This window comes from Barbus barbus (genome assembly GCF_936440315.1).
Source record: "Barbus barbus genome assembly, chromosome: 5".
Taxonomy (NCBI): Eukaryota; Metazoa; Chordata; class Actinopteri; order Cypriniformes; family Cyprinidae; genus Barbus; species Barbus barbus.
In genome coordinates, this window is record NC_136733.1 from 42,030,011 (window position 1) to 42,045,403 (window position 15,393).

General features: G+C 40.9%; 1 protein-coding gene across 1 annotated transcript; it reads left to right on the forward strand.

Moving 5' to 3' along the window:
* Window positions 1-1,459: 1,459 nt before the first annotated feature.
* Window positions 1,460-9,907, forward strand: LOC306870065 (paired box protein Pax-8-like; the record flags this gene model as incomplete). Its single annotated transcript, XM_079417107.1, has 11 exons — window positions 1,460-1,481; window positions 4,346-4,511; window positions 5,466-5,663; window positions 5,792-5,868; window positions 5,955-6,080; window positions 6,387-6,556; window positions 6,623-6,728; window positions 7,014-7,229; window positions 7,330-7,431; window positions 8,963-9,049; window positions 9,837-9,907. 11 exons carry the CDS (start codon window positions 1,460-1,462, stop codon window positions 9,905-9,907), a joined length of 1,341 nt encoding a protein of 446 aa, XP_079273233.1.
* Between the last annotated feature and the right edge of the window lie 5,486 nt (window positions 9,908-15,393).

Sequence of the window (15,393 nt, forward strand, 5' to 3'; positions counted from 1 at the left end):
CACAAAACATTGTATTAACACTCGTTCACCTTTAGCTCTTCTTCATTAATGTTTGGTGTCAAAATGTGCTAATAAAGTATTCTGCACTGCCACGCGCCATATGGCAAAGGCCAAACATCGGGTGTCATAAATGAGTAATTCGGGTTGTTCTGTTTGTTTTAAAGTTGTGAGAAGAACATAAACCGTGTGAAGATGCAGTTCCCTGCTGAGAGTTAGTTTATTCGCGGGGAGCCGCTCTCAAGTGTCAAAACAGCCCAATAAAAGACCAATTTCATGCAGGACTAAAGATTTAACTGCAAGCGATTAGAGAGGACTACTATAACATTATTATTACTATTAATAATAATAATAATAATAATAAACAATAATATTCATAATAATAATAATAAACAATAATATTAATAATAATAATAATAATAATGTACAATAATAAAAACAGCAACAACAAATAGCCTAAAATAAATGGATAGAGTCCAGTAATTATTATTATTTGTCGCCGGCTCTGTGAGCAGAGAGCTGAGGTAAACCACTGTAAAGTGCTGGTATCCATCAAGTGAAGGATCAGGTATTTGTCACGACATAATAACAGATTACAGCAAATCATGAGTCCAATTGTGTGTGAACGATGCCCCAGGAGGCGCGTCGCATCTAATCACTGAGGGGGTGAACGAAAACAAGCCCGATCCTTGACAAATATTTCCGCAAACGTTGACGTATCGCTCGGTGTTTTGTTGTGTTCTGGAAGCGCTCGGTCCCCCAGAATCATCCATCCGTGCTCTTTGATCTGGGCCACACCCCGATACACTCGTCACGCTGCACGCCCCGCCCCCCGATCCGCCGCGTCCAATGATCGACGCGCGTCCCGATAAAACCCCCGCCGGCCGCCAGCCGCTCTTACCGCTCCGTTATAACGGAGAAACTCTAACCCATCCCAGCGAGCAGACATACAGAATATGTGCCGTCATAACTGACTCTGTGGCGTTGGATAAAAGCCGTCGGATATTGCGTTTCTTCTCCAAAAGGTAAAACATGCCAAATATGCATTGAATATCATTTTTCCGCATGGATTTGATGGGGTCGGCAGCTGATAACTTATTGATAACTGCAGACTGTTCAGCCAACAACTTCTGAGCTCTACAGCAGGCCTGTAACACGCAGTATAACAAGCTAGATCTCTCAGTAATTCTTTAAAAACGAGGAGATTGTCGTTAATAACTCATCGACTAAACAGAGTGCTTAAGTTTCGAGGCTGTTTGATGCAAATAGTCATTAAGAAATATTAAAGAATAAATACAACAATAGCCGTAATTGTCAGGTTCACCATAAAATGTCCTTTTGCAGGGAATAAAACTATCCACGCAGGAATATTTTCACGCAAGACCTCATATGGACTAAAACACAGCAAATTAAGTGAGAGTGGACACTTGGACATATAACCAGGACATCAAGAGACCAAGAAATGTCCAACACAACTGGGCGAGGTAAAAACAATAAACGAGTTATTTTGAAATCTATAACGGAATCTGTAGAAATGTCTAAGAAATGAAAAGCAAATGCCGCAATAACGACATACATTAATTTAGGCCTAATATTTCACTACAGGTCACGTAATGCTCAGCATTGTGCTTTCAGTTCAAGAAACTATTCAGCGAATATCAGACAAACCTTTCATTTTATTTTATTAGTTTATTTTACAAATAGCTACTGTTAATTTACTATCAATTGTAAGAGAAATATAGAAATTATTATTATTATTTTAATAATAGATTTATTATAGGAAGCTATTGCAGAAACATTTATTTCCAGTGTAAGCGAAGGAATACTTGCTGATATATAACTTGACAAAATAAGATCCTCTCACATTCATAACAAATCCGATTGTGTGGAATCTGAAATGTAATTCTTATGAATCGGATTGTTGTTGTTTAATTAGTTTATACCGATTGCACTGCAGAGGAACAGTTGGACATGAAGTCTTTACTCGCACAGATATGGACTTTTCGTTTAGAGGTTAATGGTTTAGATCAGTTAAGAGCCAATAGCACCAGAAGAGTAAACCTGCTCCAGAAACCGCACTCGAACACTAATCTAGGGATTTCTGACGGTATTTTACTGATAGACATAGCCTATCGACATTTGGACACTGAGAATATATTGAAAATGCCGATATCAAGCACCAATATATATATCTATATATATGTGTGTGTGTGTGTGTTTATTTCTTTCCCAATTCACGGCCATATAGCTGCGAGCGGCGATGGAGAAACACATCATTCAGTTTTTGTGTTTGGCCCCGAAATCTGCTTTCCAGCTTTTCCCTGTTTTTCGTTTGTTTGTTTTTTTACATGTAAATTAATGTATTCATATCATTCATATTATTAAATGTGCGTTTTATAAGTTTGCTTATAATTGTATCCTGCTTTGTATAATTGTATAATTGCTTTTATTGTATACAATAGCCTATAGCACTTCTGTGGATAAACATTTTCCCCAACGATTTCGGTTTAATTATTTTTTAAGCTCAACGTTTAATTTTCCATGTTTTTTTTTTTTTAACTAATTTACAATTTAAAATTTTTATATTCAGCTGATCATTGAAACGATTATTATCGTCCAAATTTGTTGGAATTTTGTCTCGTTTTCTTTACCCTCATTGCGTGCTGAAATAATTGTATGAAACGGATCAAGAGTCTATAATGTCAGAGCAAAATAGATTATCTAACATTTGCAATAACAAGTGAAGATCTCTGTAAATAATTACTTAAAAAGTTAACTTAAAAAGCAATGCGCTATAGATTTTTGTCTCTTTAAAACGCTATTAATAATCTGAATATACGATTAAAATCAATCAACAATACTAGGCTATACGATTTTGCCGCGGGAAAGTAAATGTAAAACTAATTTAATTTAGCAAAGCATTTTAGAACCTGTGAGTGTTAATCCTATTTTTCAATAGGCCTATTTTTAAATTGGCATGGTTGTGTTTTCATAAAATACTGCCATCGCATTATACAACAAGCATTTTGAAAACAAATTTGTACCCAGAAGTGAGTTAATGTCATGTGTCCTCATGTGTGAAAGTTTTCTGTTAGGTTAGGGTTTGGATTAGTATTTCGGCTATATAACTAACTGTTTATTTAAAAAAGAAGAAGAAGAAAAAAATTAAATCTATGAAAGGTAACTATTTAGATCTCTCTCTCTCTCTCTCTCTCTCTCTCTCTCTGTATGTGTGAGTGTGTGTGTGTGTGTGTGTGAGTGTGTGTGTATGTGTGTGTGAGTGTGTGTGTGAGTGTGTATTCTCCTGGGGTTTCTCTGCTTTAATATCCTGTCGCTTGCTGACTCTTGGCGAGGAGGGTTTGACACACTCCGCTAACACCGTTAATAGCGCCGTTTGATGTGGAAATGAAAGCTGCAAAAGAGCAAAAGGGGAAGACGAGGCTGAATGGGTTAAATTAAAAGTGAGGCTCTTGTGAGAGTCGCTGGTGCGGAGCAGCACGAAACACAGCGCCGACAAATTTCGTCACAAAAGGGTGCAGAGCGAAAACACGAAGAAAGAGCATTACAATCTGCAGTTTATCATCAAATACATGATCCAGACACTAAAAACAAAAACAATGGCAGTAGTAACAATGATTACTTATTACTGAGCAATGGGCCTAGTTTCCTTCACCGTATTTACATTTTTACATGTAAGGCCCCCTCTCCATTATTTCAGTGCAAAGGATAAGTTTCATATAAACATCATTCTTTTTCTTTGATAAACTTTTACATGTTTCATAGTTTTAATTACCTTAGTAGAGTAAGAGTTATTTATACTCAAAGAAACAACATTGTACCTGGCTAAAACTGATAAAAACTGAAGTTATGATCAGTTCCTATTATTACAATTTCTTATACATTTAGCAGAGTTTAATGCAGTAAAACCCAAATATTCTGCAGCACATCCCACAGGATCATGAGATACAGATCTGGAAGCTTTTCCAGAAAACTGGCACAGAGCGGTCTAGAGCAGAAGTTGTGGATATGCAGTACTAGTGAACTGTTATGTGACAGTGTTTGTTGGGTTTAGAGAAACTGAGAAAACATAGGAAATGCTGAAGACCTCATTGTGTAGCAGGTGATGTGATTCCTTTTCTGTTGAGTTTGTTGAATCTGGAAAGGCTTTATTCTCTACACTGTTGAGAATGAACCTTTCAAAAGAGTGTTCATGTGATTCGGTGATTACACAAAGAAACCTGGATTTCTGTAAGGATGGAAATTAAACTCACCTGTGCTGACAGAGGGGTTTGTTTGTCTCACAAAGTTGGCGTGATGTTTATGTGTGTTCATGTCCTTTCTCCCCCAGGTCATGGGGGTCTTAATCAACTAGGTGGCATGTTTGTGAATGGACGCCCGCTCCCGGAGGTAATCCGGCAGAGGATTGTGGACATGGCACACCAGGGAGTGAGACCCTGCGACATCTCCCGCCAGCTGAGGGTCAGCCACGGCTGCGTCAGCAAGATCCTGGGCAGGTAACGAGTCCAGAGCGGCCTTGCTGGAACACATAACACACACACACACACACTCACGCACACACACACACACACACACACACACACACACACACACACTCACACACACACACACACATAACACACACACACACACACTCACTCATGTTGGTTTTGCTATACTTGAGAGGACTCTCATAGGCGTAATGGTTTTTATACTGAACAAACGGTATATGCTATTGCCCTACACCTAAACCTAGCCCTCACAGGAGACTTTTTGCATTTTTACATTTTAAGATAAAGTTCATTTAGTATTTTTAATAATTTATTTCCCTTGTGAGGACCGGCCAAATGTCCTCACAAAGTCAAAAATCTCAGGCTTTACTATCCTTGTGGGGACATCTGGTTCTCACAAGTATAGCTAAACCCGTACACACACACACACACACACACACGCACACGGTCTAACAACAACAGAAACATTTACATTTATGCATTTAGCAGACGACTTACATTGCATTCAAGTTACAGTTTTACATTTTATCAGCTCTTGCTTTCCCTGGGAATCGAACCCATGACCTTGGCGTTGCTAGCGCCATGCTCTACCATTTGAGCTATATCTTTTCAGTCGTTGTTTTTTTTCCCTCTGGATGCCATGTTATCGGACACAAGTAGGTTCAGCATGTTTAACATTTAACGATAATCAGGATGTACATTTATTTACCAAGTTGCACTTGCAAGTTGGTGCTGGTCTGCTCTAAAGTAACCATGCCATACCAAGTTCTCCTGATATAACGTTACACACAGTATACAATCTATAAGATAATAGACAGCACAGCACATGATAAACACATGCAGATTGAATCTAGCAGAAATGAAGGAGGACTAAGTGAGCAGACGGGTGACCGAAGGAAGAGGTGAAAACAGTCAGAGAAACTCATGGGAGTTTTGTTTTAATGGTCGTTTCTCTTTTAGGTACTATGAGACGGGCAGCATTAAACCAGGAGTCATCGGGGGCTCCAAGCCGAAAGTGGCGACTCCTAAAGTGGTGGATAAGATAGCGGACTACAAGCGGCAGAACCCCACCATGTTTGCGTGGGAGATCCGAGACCGGCTGCTGGCCGAGGGCGTTTGTGACGGAGACACCGTGCCCAGCGTCAGCTCCATCAACAGGTAATGACCCCTGACCTCATCCACAGAACGCCAGTGTGCTGGAAAATCCTGAAATTCAGTTCTTCGTTTTCTTTGGGCACCTTCCTTCTTGAGTAACTCTGCTAACCCGCTGTTTTCTTCTCTTAAAGGATTATTCGCACAAAAGTTCAACAGCCATTCAACCTTCCTCTGGACAGCAAAAGCCTCAGTCCTGGACATACGCTGAGTAAGAACATCCACTAACACTTCCCGATAATATCTGAATAAGTTCAGTGAAGTAATAAAGTAATAAACAGTCTGTTTTATTGACAGTTCCCAGTTCAGCCGTCACTCCTCCAGAATCTCCTCAGTCGGACTCTCTGGGCTCCACCTACTCCATCAGCGGCCTGCTTGGAATCCCACAGACCAGCGCCGAGGGCAAGAGGAGCCACGACGACAGTGAGTCTCTCTCTATTAGCGTGGCGTAATGCACAGATCTGCTGTGGCACATTTTCAGGTTTTGCAGAAATATGACTCAAATGTTGTCAATATAGAAATAATTTGTGTCCGTTGCTTGGGGACGCTTGACTGATTGCACAGACAGAAGAGAGCTGAACTCAATCACTTTAGCTGGAAAAGGACTCTTTGTTATTGTCCTCTTGCATTATTGACTAACTATGTTCCTGTTGACACTGTAAAGCTGCTTTGACACGATCAGTATAGTATGAAGCGCTATATAAGTAAAGGTGACCTGCGTTGTGCCAGGCGATCAGGAGAGCTGTCGGCACAGCGTGGATTCTCAGGGCAGCGGCGGCGGGCCCCGGAAACAGCTGAGGGCCGAACACTTCTCAACCCAGCACCTGGACTGTGGCTTCGAGCGGCACCACTACAGCTCCGATACCTTCGGCCCAACCGCGGCCAGGAAAACAGAGCAGGTACTGGAGGAACATCTGTCCTGGACACTGCGCAGACTTCAGATACTGACTCTCTCTCTCCTGCAGGCGCTTTATCCTCTCTCGCTCATCAACGGCAGTCTGGACGAGGGGAAAGGAGCTTCGGTTGTCAGTCGAAACCTGGCGGCCCATCAGGGATACACAGTGGTTGCAGGTAATAACCATAATCCACATGTAAAGACCTTTAGTTCCTCGTTTATTCTCCTCATCAGAATGACATTTACAAGAAGAGAGACACTTCCAGAGTGCCGTGTCCAGCGACATTTAGCAAACTGCTCTGTCCGGTATTCTCCAAATTCATAACTCATTTGATTGTTGTATTCACCATTACTGTCATCGTTTTGCATTTGTGTGATTATTGTAATCCATTCCGCTGCACGTCAATTAACATTCATACGTTAATTTTTCCATCTGTCTGTCAACCGTTGCTCCGCCCCAGAAGCTCTACAGCCCCTCCCACTCTGTCTGAAACAGGAAATGTCACCCGAGGTGAACAGCTCAAGCTCCTCCCCCAACATCATCGCTAATGCAGCTTTCCTGGAGCTCACTTCGTCATCAGCATCCATCGCTAACAGCTGCAGCAATGCCACTCATTTATCTCATGGCTTCAACTCATTTTCCCATCATGCCCCAGTGCACGGGCAGTTCATCACAGGTAAAGCGTCACACAACGCTCATGCATCCATCATGGCAGTGGCCCGGCCGTCTGGTGTGTTTGGTACTGTGAGACTAACGGATGGGTGGATTTGTTTCAGGCAGAGATGTGGCGAGCTCAATGCTGCCGGGTTATCCTCCACACATCCCCTCGGCCACGCAGACCGGCTTCTCCTCGTCCACCATCACTGGGATGGTAGCAGGTGAGTCAACTTTACAAATTCCCATGTGCTGTTTGATAAGGCAAGGGTCAGTATTTTTTCTAAACAACACAATTATTCAAGCAACAATTTCTGTTCAGATGCGGATGGGTTACAGCTCAGGCCTTAGTCTCTGATCTGGATGAGGTGTAACAGGAGGTCCTGTGCTTGAAAACAACATTGACATCTAATAATATAATCCTTACATTAAATATATAATTAGGGAAGGAGTTAATTAAAGTGACACTGGCTGTTCAGAGAAAATGTTGCACTTGTAATCTCTTTATTTTTCACATGGTGGATGTATCTGAACCATTTAATTCTTAGAGTTCAAAATTCACAGTGAATTGTATTGAAATGTGTTCAGTTCAGACAATATTCAAATTACAAAGTATGTCTGTGAAGTGAATTTCATGCACAAAAACACAGGCCTACAGTCTAATGGAGGCACGGGCCAATGACCTCCTAGCAACCAGCCAGAACAGCCTAGCAACTGCACAACAAATCCACAGCTATAAAGGCACTGACTGTGATTCCTAGTTATTAAAAGAATCATCTGTCTTCCTTTCTGCATTGCTTGGCTACTCGAGCTTAGACTTCAACTCGCCACTGTACGCTGTGAATCTGGCTCTGATGACAAATGGCTTGTGATGTTCCTTATTTGGATAAAACATCTGCTCTGGGAGCTCAAAGTAAAAATCTAGTTTTGTGATTGAGTGTTCACATCAGCGCAGTTTCTCTGAAAGCAGTCCGATGTGAGGAGTGCACAGAGCACGTGAGAGCCCCGGGAGGCCGGTTAGAGATTAACAGTGGGACGGGTGGGTTAATCAGTAGCTGGTTAGCTGCGGTAGAGCAGGTCCGGGCGAATGGAGGGAACGGAGCAGGAGTTCTATCACCCGACCGCTGGGGCCCCACAGAGGGATCGTGACCATCGGCCCCACAGAGACAGAGAGAAAGACAAGCCCTGTGAATGAATGCAAACTCTATATGGAAAGCGTACACAGAGAGTATATCCATTAAGGAGCAAACGGCACGAGTAGACGCAGCAGAGCTCGATGAAGCTGCTCAGACTCTGATGCACTTTTCTTTTTTCATATGAAGTCTGCCCTGCCAAGCGCGAAATGAGAGGGTCTGATTTATTATTTTTCTGGTGGGCTCGCTGAGAGGAAGCGTTCATACACAATTACTCACTGAAGGGGGCATTCAATCCGGCTCCCATAATTACCAATTAGATATTGGAATGTTAAAAAAAAGAATGGCAGAGGGAGGAGGCGAGAGCATGAAAGGCTAAAGGAGGAAGTGAGGGATGGAGAGACGCTAAAGCAGTCTGACTGTATGCACCAGTGAGTCCACCTGCCCGGCCCGCCGGATTAATGCTTTACCAGCGCCTCTAACCGCGAGTGAACGATGAGCTCGAGCCGCCTCATGCAGGACGACAGTCTGAGTCTGAATCTGCTGTCAGGAGTTCAATGCTGTGTTTGTTGTTGCTGTTGTCTTGTTTTTGTGTTTGTAACAGATGCATGTTGATCTGCAGGTCCAGAATACACAGGCCAGACCTACAGCCACGCGCCCTACACGTCCTACAGCGACGCCTGGAGATTCACCAACTCCAGCATATTAGGTACGTCCAGCAGTGTCTCTGAGCACTTTCACTTCTCTCCGTTTGGCAAATGTGGGCATCCACACGTGATTATGGTTGTCTAGTAGAGGGTTTTCACTATGCATGTGAGGAAAAAACCCACCTGCATACACCCAAATAGGAGCGCCGTGCCCTTCAACTATTGCACAAAGTTTCAGTCACATGTCCTCTGAGGTGAGTTTACCTTCTGCTGGTAACTCTTTGTGTCTTCAGGCTATCGAGCGTTTCTGTGGAAAGAAATAATGCCACAGTCACAAGACGGCCGTTAGCCCTCCAGCTCCTGATTTAATTAGAACTACAGTGCAGGCTAACTGAAGCTTCTACAATACAAAATAATATATGACCCTGGACCACAAAACCAGTCATAAGGGTCCATTTTCATGTATGGTTTGTTAGGATAGGACAATATTTGTCTGAGATACAACTATTTGAAAATCTGGAATCTGAGGGAGCAAAAAAATCTAAATATTGAGAAAATCTCCTTTAAAGTTGTTCAAATGAAGTTCTTAGCAATGCATATTACCAATCAAAAATTAAGTTTTGATATATTTATGGTAGGAAATTTACAAAATATCTTCATGGAACATGATCTTAATATCCTGATGATTTTTGTCATAAAAGAGAAATGTATAATTTTGATCCATACAATGTATTGTTGTCTATTGCTACAGATATACCTGTGTTACTGATGACTGCTTTTGTGCTCCAGGGACACATAAGAAATATCTGCTCACTGTACTCACTGATGCACTCACTGTCGCCCCTGCAGGTTCCCCGTATTACTACAGTTCCGCTGCACGCGCGCCGCCGCCCTCCGCCGCCGCTTACGATCATCTCTAGTACCGGAGAACCGGAGAACTTTCTCTTTCTACTGTGGAGCGTCCAGTGAAAGACACAAGGAGTGAAGAAAAACGAAAACATTGACGGACGATACCTTTTATTGCCTGTAAATCTATTTATGTCCTTTGTTCACGGCCCGATTAAAGGCCATTTACAGCCACACGTTTACATCTTTATTTCTTCAGAGCATTTCTTGCCCGTGTTTTTATTTATCCGTAGCCAAAGACATTCCTGCAAACTGTTTGCATATATTCATGGCCAGAAACACTCGACTGGACACAAACGTTGTTTTTAGCAGCTGGAACATCTGAAGTGTTCACAAATACTACCAAAGTCACAACTATATCCACATAACTGAACAAATAAACTATAGCAATCAAAGGCTGTAAAGGATGAGAAGCATCGCAGCTTCCTCGGGTTCACTGTTTGGGGAAAGGATAGACGTGACATTATTGAGTTTGCATCCGAGCTGAATGAACTGATCTCGGATGGGATCCATTGCTATTCATACAGCAGATATTTAAAGGAAATATAAATAACATGTTATCTCTAACAAACAGACATTTCTCTCTTCAATTTGCCGCATTTCACCATCGTCCAACTAATCAATATAAAGGACTATCAAAAACATTCAGAAACAGCATATTACAGAAGTTTGATGTTTTGAGGAAATGTGTAAATAATGTAGAGAAGGCAAAGCCCTATTAAAATGAAATTCATTATATTGAACCGTGTGGGGATTCATTCGTTTTAAAATGTTTATATTCTCGCTTCTGTTTTTTCCAGCTTATTATCTTGCTTATATTTCTGTGATTAAACGAGTTTTGAGTTTCAGAGATTACGTTTTATTGTACTGTTAATTATATTATTCAAATGTAAATTAATAATTTCTACAGAATTATTTTGAATTAAATAAAGCATGACAAACTACAATCATGTGTTTTCCTATTTGTTCCTGTCTTGTACACTAATAATAATCGTAATTATTCTGAATTGTCAGAATACAAGAGCAAACAGCTCGAATGATTATTCTTAAATTGATCCAACTTTTATATAGGCCTAATTACATAGGCTGCTGCTAGACTAGGGTATCTGGTGGTGATGATTATGGTGTTTCTACTGTTCCTGATGAAAACCATCATTTATTATGTTGCATATTTTTCGCCAGTCAGCGGTTTAACTGAACACATGAAAGGGACGAAAGCAATGATCCTGAAAACATGCGCATCTGTTTAATTTCCTTTTTTATTTTCTGCATCACGTACTTTTATTTGCAATTATTTCTCGCCTCTTTGTGGCCTCATTATAATGGCTCTTTAACGAGGCCACGGTTCGCCGGTGCCGCGGCCCACCTGGATCCCGTGATGAATGAGCGCAAACCGAGAATCCTGAGCGCTGCAGACCCGCGACATTCACTTCTTTCGTGTGATTTCTGAATATACTGCAGAGCGGGGAGTGTTAATAACATCAGTTTGGGAAACTACAGCTGTAAAACCACACACGAGCATCACCTGCCTCCCTGACAGCGCTCTGTCGCTTCTGGTTTTTCATTTATTTTGCGATCAGCCAAAGTTTTCATCCAAAATTGGAACCACAAAGATAGACCAACAATTTACCAGCAGTGGGAGAGTAATTACTGTGTGCACAGAAGAACTGGTCTTTATGGCAAAATAAACGTAGAACAAGTAGCCTACATTTTATTAGGCCTAGCACTGATCGCGCTCGTACTTGGATGACTGTAAATAATGGAAATGTTAAATAAAAGAAATGCAAATATTAAAGTTTGAGAAAGACAAATCGCAGGAGGTTCAAAAAAATCACAATTACGGGCGTTGAAAGAAAATGTTATAGCTCCCCAATACACATATTCACGCGCTCATCTGAACCTTTTCCCAACACTCAAAATAAAAGACGACTTTACACGTTATAATCGCTGAAATAGGGAAGTTTTATTTTTCAATCATAAATAAGCTGTAACCTATTTCTTCTAATGTTGTTTTCGGCCAAATGCACTCTTTACCTTGTTCATCACATAAATAAATAATCCATAACCCGACGACATGTAAACTAAACGTACTTTAATAACTAAAGTATAAACCGATCGCCACACATTTGGGCAAATCTGCCTGCGTCCCAATGTGCACAGGCTGCTATCCATCCTAAATTCTATGTGATAGTAGATAATTTCAATACTATTTAGGGCAGAAATGGTGGATAGTATGCACATTGGGACACAGGGTCTGATTCCGCTCTGCACCTTCACCGCTGAATCTTCTGCGCATGTTTTCACGTCAAAACCGGACGAAAAACTCCGTCATTTAAAACCTCACCTAAACGCTTTCTCAACTTTATACAATGAGCTACTTTTTAGTGGTGTTGTATTGTTGTGCATGTAAATGCACTCTTTGAAAACATTTAAACTTCTGTGTTCAAGCAGAAACTAACAACCAGGAACAAAAAATGTGTGTGTGTGTGTGCGTTTTTGTGAAAAATTAGGACATACATTTGTATAATGACACAGGTATGACAGGTATTACAAGGAGAAGGTGATTTATGAGGACATTGCCCCATGTCCCCATTTTGCAAAACGCTTATAAATCACACAGAGTGAGGTTTTTGGGGGAAAGTAGAAATGCACAAAGTCTCCTGTGAGGGCTAAGTTTAGGTGTAGGGTTGGTGTAGGGCAATAGCACACACAGTTTGTTCAGTATAAAAACCATTACGCCTATGGGATGAACCCACTTTTCAGAAAAACAAACGTGTGTCTGTGTGTGCGCTTGCGTGCCTTTTATGGAGGCAAAAATTACGCAAAATCCCCTCGTCATCAACCTCAAAAAATGTCTGCCAACTAGGCTCCTGCCCACTGCGTAATGACTGCAACTATCAAACCTTGATGCTGCTAAAATCCAAAGAGAGTGAGAAAAACAAGAATGTGTGGCCATGAAGGCAATGATAATACTTCCTCCCTGTCTCTTTTAACAGCCTCTTTCTGTATTTGTGCCTCATTCACACCGCTAGCCCTCCCTTCACTCGCCCCGGGCGACTCCAGGCCTATTAGCATGGCGCTCGGCTGTGGGTCTGCCAGTAATGAGTCCGGCAGCACAATACGGTCAGCGGGCTGGAACCGCTGAGAGAGGACAAGGCCTCTGGAAGACGATCATCACAGGAGCCAAAGCACAAGCAGACGGGGCCCTTCAGGAGCTCCGGCCAAAACGGCAGCTCGCTGTTGGTGTGCTAATTCACTTCACGTGTGTTTCAAAGAGAGACTAAACGCTTACGCCTGGAAACCTGTGGTCAACAACAAACTCTAAGTCCCCTCGAGAACGGCCGGCCTGCCAGAATGAATCAAGAGCCGTGTCAGCTGTCATCATGAGGCCGTTCTTCCTCAAGCGGGTCATTGTAGCTTTGACAGAGCACTTAACCCAGATCAGGTGAATGGACCCACCAGCCTTATTAATCCATTTCAGAAGCAAACTCAAATTTGCAGCCTTTTCAATACCAATGAATTAGTGATCATATCTGTTGAGCTTATATTGTCTTGGATAGTGTGTTTGCTTCATGCGGAGCAGACAGCATTCCTCAAGAGCACACATCCAACCCTAATAAATGCCAACAGGTTCATCAAGCAAACGTGTGTAAAAGCAGCACAGGGATTTCCTCAGTTTCCATGTCATGCATCTTTCACTGGATTTGCCCAAATTTGTTCATTTTCACACAGAAATCACACTGTTCACTAAACAAACATTTAACATAACCAAAATAGAACAATCACTGATGAATCATCTGTATAATGAACTAAGCAGCCAAAACATTTTCTATTTTCTAAACTTTATAAAATTACAGGAATAGTTTATTATGAACAATAAATTAACGCCAGTGCTGTTTTGAGCGTGTACATCTAACATTTCCACACACTGATCAGGAGGCATCAAACTGAGCCTTGGAGGAACACGACCATTCAAACCACCACCAGGACAAGGATTAAACATCTTATATTGATTCAGATGTCTGATTTTGAGCAAGTAAGGAATTTATCCTTTTACATTTTCAGAAAAATAATAAAAGGTAAAATAAAATAATAAAAATTGGATCATGCTTTAATGTTACACTAAATGCCTCAAAATAAGACAATCAGTCCAAATAATCTGTTGTATGTTTTTTTTATATATATGGGCTGTGAGTTATTACAAGATAATTCTAAATGACAACAAAGTTAATAAAAATATTGTACATTTTGTAGTTGTTGTTATTTAACAATTTAAAAATATATATTTTTTAAATGTGATTTTTTAAAATTAATATTTATAAAATAGCTGTAATTCAGTATTGATGTTTTATTGTCAGGAGCATTCTGCATAAATATGGGCAGGAAAACTGTTCCAGTTTGCAAAACCAAATATCGATTTCATAATGCATGAAGCATTGCTTGCAAGTTTAGAAGTTTGAGGTGGGATGACCTGCGTCGCAGTCGCAGGCAGTATAGAGATCTTTACTGAATTTGCTGTGCAAGTAAACGTTCCTGTGTAATTGTTATGTGGGAGTGTTCTAACTTGTGTTTTGTTGCAGTTTCAGTAGCTCACCTGCAATCAACAGGCTATTGATGTCACCTGAAAGGACCCATTTAAAACTCCAGGACACATGCTCTCACTCTTTCTCTCTGATCCTGCAGCCAGCTTGGCTTGTTTTTGTCACAGTCCCTTCTTCTTTTCCCTTTTGGTTATTTAATAAACCTTATTTTATTTGGGAAACTTGTTTTGTGTCCTTGATGTTGCTTCCCCAGAGCCAATTGTAACATAATGGGCACTCATCCGTTTCTTTTTTGTGACTGTTTTTTCTCTTTATTCCCTTTTTGATTGATTTGTTTTGGTGAGTATGATTGTTTGAGTGTTTTTGTGATTATGCATGAGTTTCCCTGGTTAGATGGGGTGAATGTCCCAGCTGGGTTGAACATTCAGTCCTTCCTTCGGTTCACACTTTTATTTTGCCTTTTTTATTTTCGAGATTATTCTGGGTGGAGACTTGTTCTCTGTTGAAGGTAAGCATTTCACAACTGTTTGATCATTGTTTATATGGTCTACAATTGTTGTTTTTTGCTTTTAAAGTCGCCTCGTGCCCGGTACACCTCAGAAGATAGATAGGGATTAGGAAATGTTAGGCAGGTTTCCGGGTGTTTCTCATGTATTTTGTATTATGTTAGGATCCGCAACCATGCTCACTTCTTTTTTTTTTTTTTTTTTTTTTTGTAGGGAGTAAGAGGAGAGCATTTAATATAGGCGCGTTAAAAGTTCTGCCACTTGTGTTTGTTTAGTCCATCATCCTAACTTTAGTGTGCTAGCAGCTTTTGTGTGATGTTCCTTTGTGGACTTTAGTGTAGACTAATGCCCAGTATAATATATTTGTGATTAACTAGTGGCACACACCGTAAATGTAACTGAAATATAGACAAACAAAACAGAAAAAATAAGAAATTTTCAAATCACAAATGG